The sequence below is a fragment of the Staurois parvus genome, unplaced genomic scaffold (genome assembly GCF_062004578.1).
Source record: "Staurois parvus isolate SC_StPar_1 unplaced genomic scaffold, SC_StPar_1.0 ptg001319l, whole genome shotgun sequence".
Lineage (NCBI taxonomy): Eukaryota > Metazoa > Chordata > Amphibia > Anura > Ranidae > Staurois > Staurois parvus.
In genome coordinates this window covers 73,630-85,110 of record NW_028319115.1, presented here as the reverse complement: position 1 = coordinate 85,110, position 11,481 = coordinate 73,630, and the positions used below count along the sequence as shown (strand labels likewise).

General features: G+C 37.5%; 1 protein-coding gene across 1 annotated transcript in view; it reads left to right on the top strand.

Annotated features, from left to right (window-relative positions):
* Positions 1-947: 947 nt before the first annotated feature.
* Positions 948-11,481, top strand: part of FAH (fumarylacetoacetate hydrolase) — a 64,268-nt gene continuing 53,734 nt past the window's right edge. Inside the window, exon 1 of the mRNA XM_089661165.1 lies at positions 948-1,134. Within this exon, the coding sequence (XP_089517291.1) occupies positions 1,054-1,134 (81 nt within the window). The 5' untranslated portion in view covers positions 948-1,053. The remainder of the gene's footprint in view (positions 1,135-11,481) is intronic.

Sequence of the window (11,481 nt, the reverse complement as noted above, 5' to 3'; positions counted from 1 at the left end):
TATATATATGTAGGGTAATGTGTGTATATATATATATGTAGGGTAATGTGTGTGTATATATATATGTAGGGTAATGTGTGTATATATATATATGTAGGGTAATGTGTGTGTATATATATATGTAGGGTAATGTGTGTATATATATATATATGTAGGGTAATGTGTGTGTATATATATATATATATATATATATATATATGTAGGGTAATGTGTGTGTATATATATATATATGTAGGGTAATGTGTGTGTATATATATATATATATATATATATATATATATGTAGGGTAATGTGTGTATATATATATATATGTAGGGTAATGTGTGTGTATGTATATATATATATATGTAGGGTAATGTGTGTGTATATATATATATATATATGTAGGGTAATGTGTGTATATATATATGTGTATATATATATATATATATATATATATATATATGTAGGGTAATGTGTGTGTATATATATATGTAGGGTAATGTGTGTATATATATATGTGTATATATATATATATATATATATATATATATATATATATATATATATATGTAGGGTAATGTGTGTATATATATATATGTAGGGTAATGTGTGTATATATATATATATGTAGGGTAATGTGTGTATATATATATATATGTAGGGTAATGTGTGTGTGTATATATATGTAGGGTAATGTGTGTATATATATATATGTAGGGTAATGTGTGTATATATATATATATGTAGGGTAATGTGTGTGTATATATATATATATGTAGGGTAATGTGTGTGTATATATATATATATATATGTAGGGTAATGTGCCTTGATGCAGCAGCCAGGCTGTCCTCCCCCGAATTTCAGGCACACTTGCCCTTTGCCCCCAGGAATGGCTGAGTCACGGTGCCCCTGGTTTGGATTAGTGGAATGGTGGGGTGGAGGAGCTCGGCTCTCCAGGATTGGACGGGGAGGAGGAAGCAGACGCTTTGATGGGACACATCTGGAATGAGATGTTGGAGATCAGACAAGGTTTGGGAGTCTTTGTGACACTCAGCCGTCTCGGTGTCAGCCATGTCCTTCATCCCTGTACCCAGCGACTGCGACTTTCCCCTCCAGAATCTGCCGTACGGAGTGTTCTCCACCCAGGATGAGGTCAGTACTTCTCATGAGTAACAATGTAACAAAGTTCAGAATTGTAGCGGGGTGGGCATTGTTCAGTGAAACTACAAATCCCATCATGCCTCTGCCTCCTGGAGTCGCGCCTGTGGTTGTCAGAGTCTTACAATGCCTCCTGAGACTTGTAGTTCCACAACAGCCAGAGTGCTAAAGGTTGTCATCCCCTGGATAGAGTGATGTGACAGCCAATCAGAATACAGAGGGTTAGGGAGTGATGGGAATGTATAATATATATGTAAAGCGCTGTGTAAATTGACAGCATTATATAAGTACCTATAATAATAAAATACAAGTACATGTAATATAATATAAAAAATAATAATAGTAATAATAATAATATATATGAAACATATAATACATATATTAAAATAAAGAAAAAAAATCCTAGATTGTAAGCTCCCAGGATCAGGGCCCTCCTATCCCTCTTGTATTGAAATGTATTGTTGCTGTATTGTCTTCCGTTATATTGTAATGTGCTGAGCAAACTGTTGGCGCCATAAATCCTGTATAATAATAATAATAATAATAATAATAATAAAAAATCCTGTATAATAATAATAATATAAATCCTGTATTATAATAATAATAATAATATATAAATCCTGTATAATAATAATAATAATAATATAAATCCTGTATAATAATAATAATATAAATCCTGTATAATAATAATAATAATAATATAAATCCTGTATAATAATAATAATATATAAATCCTGTATAATATTAATAATAATATAAATCCTGTATTATAATAATAATAATATATAAATCCTGTATAATAATAATAATAATATAAATCCTGTATTATAATAATAATATATAAATCCTGTATAATAATAATAATAATAATATATAAATCCTGTATAATAATAATAATATAAATCCTGTATTATAATAATATAAATCTTGTATAATAATAATAATAATAATAATAATATAAATCCTGTATAATAATGATACGAATAATAATAATAAATAGTGTGATTCACTGAAATGTGCATCATACTGCTCCATGTTGAAGCCAGGCTGCATGGTAATTTTATTTCAGGTACTTATATATCGCCGTCAATTTACACAGCGCTTTACATATATATTGTACATTCACATCAGTCCCCGCCCCCGAGGAGCGTACAATCTACGGTCCCTAACTCACATTCATACATACACATACTAGGGACAATTTAGACAGGAGCCAATTCACCTCCCAGCATGTCTTTGGAGTGTGGAAGGAAACTGGAGTATGCGGAGGAAACCTACGCAGGCACAGGGAGAACATGCAAACTCCAGGCAGGCACAGGGAGAACATATGCTGTGCTTTACCATGTGGACTGCCTTAGGCAGCGCTTTACATATTGTACATCCATCCCTGACCTCAAGGAGCTTACAATTTAAGGTGACTATTTCACATGGAAGAGGAACAATGGAGTACTGACGTGATACTTTTTTTATTTGCACTAACATACAATTTTGAGAACAATTTTTCAGGGAATGTCCCCTTCATCAGGGTCCAGGCAGTACTACTTCACAAAGTTTTAGCAGAATGTTAGAAGAGATGTTGAAAGGGGGTGGAAAAAACAAAAAACACAAAGAAACGTACACAGTAATGGTTATAAGACTAGGATTAGACTAGAGATAAGAAAGCAAAGACTGGTGGGTGGGGGGGGGGGGACAACAGTCACTTTTTTTTTCCTCCCCCTTTCAACATCTCTTCTAACATTCTGCTAAAACTTTGTGAGTAGTACTGCCTGGACCCTGATGAAGGGGACATTCCCCGAAAACTTGTCCTCAGAATTGTATGTTAGTGCAAATAAAAAAAGTATCCCGGACAGGACTCCATTGTTTCTGTCACAAATGCACTAATACGGCTACAATCACCTCAAGCACATGTGGAAGAGGAAACCCATGCAAACTCCATGCAGATATTGCAGATATGATGCCAGTGTTGCAAAGCAGAAGTGAAAACCACTACGCCCCTGTGCTGAGGATTATTATTATTATTATACTCAGGGGTGTCAAACTCCATTTCAAAATCTGGGGCCACATCAGCATCATGGTTGCCCAGTTGTATGTGTAAGGCTTTGAAAGGCTAGGTTCCCATTTGTGCGGGTGGTTCCTTCTGCTAGTCCACACCAGGGGAGGACTGACCATTTGGAAACTCGGGCACTGCCCCAGGGCCCGGGGTCAGTAGGGGGCCCCATGAGGGCGTGTCTATGTGATATTGACTGCCTTTTGCAACCAGGTCTGTATATTGTATGGACCTGAAAGTGGGTGAGGGGGGGGGGGGGGGGGGAGGGGGTGTCATCTTCAGGCCTAAAATGTTTTTGTATTCTAAAAAATGCCAAAACGTCTTCGGCAGCGAAAGGGCCTAACCCCAGAAACTACTAAGCAACTCATTCACTCCCTTATTATCTCACGACTCGGCTACTGCAACTCCCTCCTCACCGGCCTACCTCACCACAGGCTATCCCCGCTTCAGTCTATCCTGAACTCTGCGGCCAGACTCATCCACCTTACTAACCGCTCAGCTTCTGCCACCCCTCTCTGTCATTCCCTCCACTGACCTCCACTCAGTGTCCTCCACCCCCCTCTGCCAATCCCTCCACTGACCTCCACTCAGTGTCCTCCACCCCTCTCTGTCAATCCCTCCACTGACCTCCACTCAGTGTCCTCCACCCCCCTCTGCCAATCCCTCCACTGGCCTCCACTCAGTGTCCTCCACCCCCCTCTGCCAATCCCTCCACTAACCTCCACTCAGTGTCCTCCACCCCCCTCTACCAATCCCTCCACTAACTTCCACTCAGTGTCCTCCACCCCTCTCTGCCAATCCCTCCACTGACCTCCACTCAGTGTCCTCCACCCCCCTCTGCCAATCCCTCCACTGGCCTCCACTCAGTGTCCTCCACCCCTCTCTGCCAATCCCTCCACTGGCTTCTGATTGCCCAATGCATAAAATTCAAACTACTAACACTGACGTACAAAGCTGTCCATAACACTGCCCCAAACTACATCACCGACCTGATATCCATTTACCACTCAAAACGTACTCTCCGCTCCTCACAAGACCTCCTTCTCTCTAGTTCCCTGGTCTCCTCCTCCCATGCCCATCTCCAGAACTTCTCCAGGGCTTCCCCCATCCTCTGGAACTCCCTACCCCAATCCATCAGACTATCACCTACCCTCCTCTCCTGTAGGCGCACCCTGAAAACCCATCTCTTCAGAGAAGCCTACCCCGCCCTACCTAATTGCCAATCCCCTCCACTCTTCCTACCACTCCACCCCCCCCAGCTATTTCCTCCTGTACCACTATCCCCTCCCTCCTAGATTGTAAGCTCCAAGGACCAGGGCCCTCGAACCCCTCATGTATTGTATTGTATTGTTACTGTATTGTCTCCCATTGTAATGTAAAGCGCTGAGCAAACTGTTGGCGCCATATAAATCCTGTATAATAATAATAATAATAATAATGAGCTGCAGATGCTGATATTCTAGAAGCCCAGAAAGTGCTGATCTCACCAGAGCTAGCGACCGTCTAAATGAGCTGCACCAAATCACGTAGTGCCTATATTCCACCACTGGAGGGCGCTGCACTACCACTAAAGAAAACCCGTCCTACCCAGCTTTCCAATCTTGCACCTATGGGGCGCAGCGCAGTGCGGCTTCTCTATCGCCGCATGGAGACATAGATTGTGCCGACAGAATAAAATCCAAGAACACAAAGTATTACATTAGATTCATGTGCAGCGCGCATTCGTTAGGCGATCGACGTCTGTGCACCAGCTAGGCGATCTTTGCATCTGTTCTCCATATCTGATCTGATACATGTAGGGTTTTCACCGAGAATGAATGAATAAATGAATGAATGAATGAATGAATAAATGAATGAATGAATGAATCAAGGAATGAATGAATGAATAAATGAATAAATGAATGAATGAATAAATGAATGAATGAATAAATCAAGGAATAAATGAATAAATGAATGAATAAATAAATGAATGAATGAATAAATCAAGGAATGAATGAATAAATGAATGAATGAATAAATGAAGGAATGAGCAGTTGTGGATGTAAATGAAGGTACCCCTGGCTAATGGCAATAGCTGAGTGGTAGAAGGGGATTCTAATCGCGGTGGAGGAGTTCGGAACACGTCAGAGGAAATTGTCCACAAAAAACAGATTCCCGATTGTTGCTGCGAAGAGAAAACGTTTATCAACAAACAGCTGAACTTGCACTACTATGTACTCACCAGCAGGGCTGGGACAAGGGGTGGGCAGGAGGGGCGGCTGCCCCGGGCACTATGGTATCTTGTGAGGTGGGGGGCGCTATTAGGAGATTGAGGGGGAGGAGATTTGTTTGGGAGGAGGAATTTGGGCAGCGGCAGGGGATAAGAATTGTCCTAGGAGGGGAGATTTGAAGGGGGGGGGATGCTATGAGTGGTGATGTACGATTCTGTGCTGAGAGGGGGGATGGAGGGAAGATGATTTGTGTTGGAGGGGGGATTGGGGGGAATTTGTGCTGGGAGGAGGGAATTTGTGCTGGGGGGGGATGTTTTACACGCGGGGAAATTTTAAGGGTAGGGAATCTGTGCTAGTAGGATTTTTTTTTCCGGGGGTATGGGGGGGGGAGCAATGATTTGTGCTGAGAGGGGGGATTTTAGCAGGGAGGTTGTGGCTTGTACTGGGAGGAGGGAGAATTTATACTTAGGTGTCAAGCATGCAGATTAATGCTCAGTTTTTTCTTTTTTTGGGGGGGAGATTTTTGCTGACACATAATGCTCATATATCTTGGGGGGGGGGATGTGTAATAGGAGGGGGAATTTTAAGGGTAGAGGATTAGTGCTAGTAGGGGTGATTTTTTCCCCCGGGGGGAATGGGGGGGCCAAAGATTTGTGCTGGAAGGGAGTATTGGGGGGGGAATTTGTGCTGGGAGGGGGGAATTTGTGCTGGGGGGGGGATTTGCAGTGTGGGGGGGAGAAAATGTGTTATAGGCGAGGAAATTTTAAGGGTAGAGGATCTGTGTTAGTAGGAGTTTTTTTTCTGGGGGGAATGGGGGGGGGGGGGCAAAGATTTATGCTGGGAGGGGGGATTTTAGCAGGGGGGTTGTGGCTTGTACTGGGAGGAGGGGAAGCATGCAGATTAGTGCTTAGTCTTTTCTTTTTTTTTTGGGGGGGGGGGAGATTTTTGCTGACACATAATGCTCATACATCTTGGGGGGGGGAATGTGTAATAGGAGGGGAAATTTTAAGGGTGGAAGATTAGTGTTATTAGGGGTGATTTTTTTTCCCGGAGGGAATGGGGGGGGGCAAAGACTTGTGCTGGGAGGGGGGATTTGCAGTGTGTGGGGGGGGGGGGAGAAAATGTGTTATAGGCGAGGAAATTTTAAGGGTAGAGGATTTGTGTTAGTAGGAGTTTTTTTTTTCTGGGGGGTATGGGGGGGGGGGGGCAAAGGTTTATGCTATGAGGGGAGATTTCAGCAGGGGGGTTGTGGCTTGCACTGGGAGGAGGGAGAATTTATACTTAGGTGTCAAGCATGCAGATTAATGCTCAGTTTTTTCTTTTTTTGGGGGGGAGATTTTTGCTGACACATAATGCTCTTATATCTTGGGGGGGGGATGTGTAATAGGAGGGGGAATTTTAAGGGTAGAGGATTAGTGCTAGTAGGGGTGATTTTTTTTCCCCGGGGGGAATGGGGGGGGGGGGGCAAAGATTTGTGCTGGGAGGGGGAATATCAGCAGGGGGGTGTGACTTGTACTGGGAGGAGGGGATTTATGCTTAGGTGTCAAGCATGCAGATTAATGCTCAGTCTTTTCTTTTTTTTGGGGGGGGGGGGAGATTTTTGCTGACACATAATGCCCATACATCTTAGGGGGGCACGGTTTGGCATGTTCGCCCCGGGGTCTAGATGACCTTGGCCCAGCACTGTTTACCAGTATACAGTAGATGAGGCCAGGTACAGATCCGTGCGCTGCAGTTTCTTAGGTGCGCTGCCACCGAACTCTATTAGAACGCACGTTTTATGAATGCGCATGCAGCAATGGGGGGCTGTGATGAAAATGTGCGCTTAAAAACACGATGCGGAGAACCGCACCTCACCGATGTGAATGTGGCCTGAAAGAGGAGCTCCAGGCTCCCCTCCCCCCAAAAAAACTAAAAGCTAGCAGCTGCAAACACTGTATAAGGACACTTGCCTGTCCAGGGATCCAGCAATGTCCTCACTCTTAGGGGCGGACTGACCAATTACTGACCCGAGGGCCCGGGGTCAGTAGGGGGCCCCATGAGATGCCCCTGGTACCTTTTTCATAGGCTATTTTGAGTTTGGGCAAGGACACAGGGGCCCCATGATCCCCTATTGCCTGGGGGCCCCATGAGTTTTCAGTCCGCCCCTGCTCACCCTGGTCGATTTTTCATAGAAGTTCGGGTGCAGGCGCCGGCATCTTGGGTAAGGGAAATGGGCAGCGAAGCCTTGTTCCCTTCTGCGCATGCACAAGTCACGTGGAGCTTTGTGAATGGGCTCGAGGTCTGTGGGGGGAAGGAGGTGGGGAGCGATCCTGTGGCACTGATTGCTACGGTGCCTCTGACTGCAAGTAGGAGCGGGTACTTTTCATAACCTGGTACCCGCTCCCCCCAAAAAAAAAATAGTACCAAATATGGCAGTGGAGGGGGGGAGGATGTAAATGAGTGGAAATTGCCCTTTTGGGTGACGTTCCCCTTTAAGTCTGCACCAGCGTGAATGGACTAGGGCAAGGGTGAGCAACTGTGGCCCTCCAGCTGTTGGTGAACTACAAGCCCCATCATGCCTCTGCCTTTGGGAGTCATGCTTGTAACTGTCAGTTTTGCAATGCCTCATGGGACTTGTAGTTCTACAACAGCTGGAGGACCGCAGTTGCCCACCCCCGGACTAGGGGATGGGTTGAAGAAAGATACCGGAACCACTATGTGTAATTATGGTTATGACATTTATCAGAAAAGGAATATGTGATCGATAGATAGATAATAGATAATAGATAGATAATAGATAGATAGATAGATAGATAGATAATAGATAGATAGATAGATAATAGATAGATAGATAGATAGATAGATAGATAGATAGATAGATAATAGATAGATAGATAGATAGATAGATAGATAGATAATAGATAATAGATAGATAGATAATAGATAGATAGATAGATAGATAATAGATAATAGATAGATAGATAATAGATAGATAGATAGATAGATAGATAGATAGATAGATAGATAATAGATAGATAGATAGATAGATAGATAGATGATAGATAGATAGATAGATAATAGATAGATAGATAATAGATAGATAATAGATAGATAGATAGATAATAGATAGATAGATAGATAGATAGATAGATAGATAGATAGATAATAGATAGATAGATAGATAGATAATAGATAGATAGATAGATAGATAGATAGATAGATAGATAGATAATAGATAGATAGATAGATAGATAGATAATAGATAGATAGATAGATAGATAGATAATAGATAGATAGATAGATAATAGATAGATAGATAGATAGATAGATAGATAGATAGATAGATAGATAGATAGATAATAGATAGATAGATAGATAATAGATAGATAGATAATAGATAGATTAATAGATAGATAGATAATAGATAGATAATAGATAGAAGATAGATAATAGATAGATAATAGATAGATAGATAGATAGATAGATAATAGATAGATAGATAATAGATAGATAGATAGATAGATAGATAGATAATAGATAGATAGATAGATAGATAGATAGATAATAGATAGATAGATAGATAGATAGATAGATGATAGATAGATAGATAATAGATAATAGATAGATAGATAATAGATAGATAGATAGATAGATAGATAGATAGATAGATAGATAGATAGATAATAGATAGATAGATAGATAGATAGATAGATAGATAGATAGATAATAGATAGATAGATAGATAGATAGATAATAGATAGATAGATAGATAGATAGATAGATAGATAGATAGATAATAGATAGATAGATAGATAATAGATAGATAGATAGATAGATAGATAGATAATAGATAGAAGATAGATAATAGATAGATAGATAGATAGATAATAGATAGATAGATAGATAGATAGATAATAGATAGATAGATAGATAGATAGATAGATAGATAGATAGATAGATAATAGATAGATAGATAGATAGATAGATAGATAATAGATAGAAGATAGATAATAGATAGATAGATAGATAGATAGATAGATAGATAATAGATAGATAGATAATAGATAGATAGATAGATAGATAGATAGATAGATAGATAGATAGATAGATAGATAGATGATAGATAGATAGATAATAGATAATAGATAGATAGATAGATAGATAGATAGATAATAGATAGATAGATAGATAATAGATAGATAGATAGATAATAGATAGATAGATAGATAGATAGATAGATAGATAGATAGATAGATAATAGATAGATAGATAGATAATAGATAGATAGATAATAGATAGATTAATAGATAGATAGATAATAGATAGATAATAGATAGAAGATAGATAATAGATAGATAATAGATAGATAGATAGATAGATAATAGATAGATAGATAATAGATAGATAGATAGATAGATAGATAGATAGATAGATAGATAATAGATAGATAGATAGATAGATAATAGATAGATAGATAGATGATAGATAGATAGATAGATAGATAGATAGATAATAGATAGATAGATAGATAATAGATAGATAGATAGATAGATAGATAGATAGATAATAGATAGATAGATAGATAGATAGATAGATAGATAATAGATAGATAGATAGATAGATAGATAATAGATAGATAGATAGATAGATAGATAGATAGATAGATAGATAGATAATAGATAGATAGATAGATAGATAGATAATAGATAGATAGATAGATAATAGATAGATAGATAGATAATAGATAGATAGATAGATAGATAGATAGATAGATAGATAATAGATAGATAGATAGATAGATAGATAGATAGATGATAGATAGATAGATAATAGATAATAGATAGATAGATAGATAATAGATAGATAGATAGATAGATAGATAGATAGATAGATAGATAATAGATAGATAGATAGATAATAGATAGATAGATAATAGATAGATAGATAGATAGATAATAGATAGATAGATAGATAGATAGATAGATAATAGATAGATAGATAATAGATAGATAGATAGATAGATAATAGATAGATAGATAGATAGATAGATAATAGATAGATAGATAGATAGATAGATAATAGATAGATAGATAGATAATAGATAGATAGATAGATAGATAGATAGATAGATAGATAATAGATAGATAGATAGATAGATAGATAATAGATAGATAGATAGATGATAGATAGATAGATAGATAGATAATAGATAGATAGATAGATAGATAGATAGATAATAGATAGAAGATAGATAATAGATAGATAGATAGATAATAGATAGATAGATAGATAGATAGATAGATAGATAGATAGATGATAGATAGATAGATAATAGATAATAGATAGATAGATAGATAATAGATAGATAGATAGATAGATAGATAGATAGATAGATAGATAATAGATAGATAGATAGATAATAGATAGATAGATAATAGATAGATAGATAGATAATAGATAGATAGATAGATAATAGATAGATAGATAGATAATAGATAGATAGATAATAGATAGATAATAGATAGAAGATAGATAATAGATAGATAATAGATAGATAGATAGATAATAGATAGATAATAGATAGATAGATAGATAATAGATAGATAGATAATAGATAGATAGATAGATAGATAGATAATAGATAGATAGATAGATAGATAATAGATAGATAGATAGATGATAGATAGATAGATAGATAGATAGATAGATGATAGATAGATAGATAGATGATAGATAGATAATAGATAGATAGATAGATAGATAATAGATAGATAGATAGATAGATAGATAATAGATAGATAATAGATAGATAGATAGATAGATAATAGATAGATAGATAGATAGATAATAGATAGATAGATAGATAGATAGATAGATAGATAGATAGATAGATAGATAATAGATAGATAGATAGATAATAGATAGATAGATAGATAATAGATAGATAGATAATAGATAGATAGATAGATGATAATAGATAGATAGATAGATAATAGATAGATAGATAATAGATAGATGATAGATAGATAGATAGATAGATAATAGATAGATAGATAGATAGATAGATAGATGATAGATAGATAGATAGATAGATAGATAGAT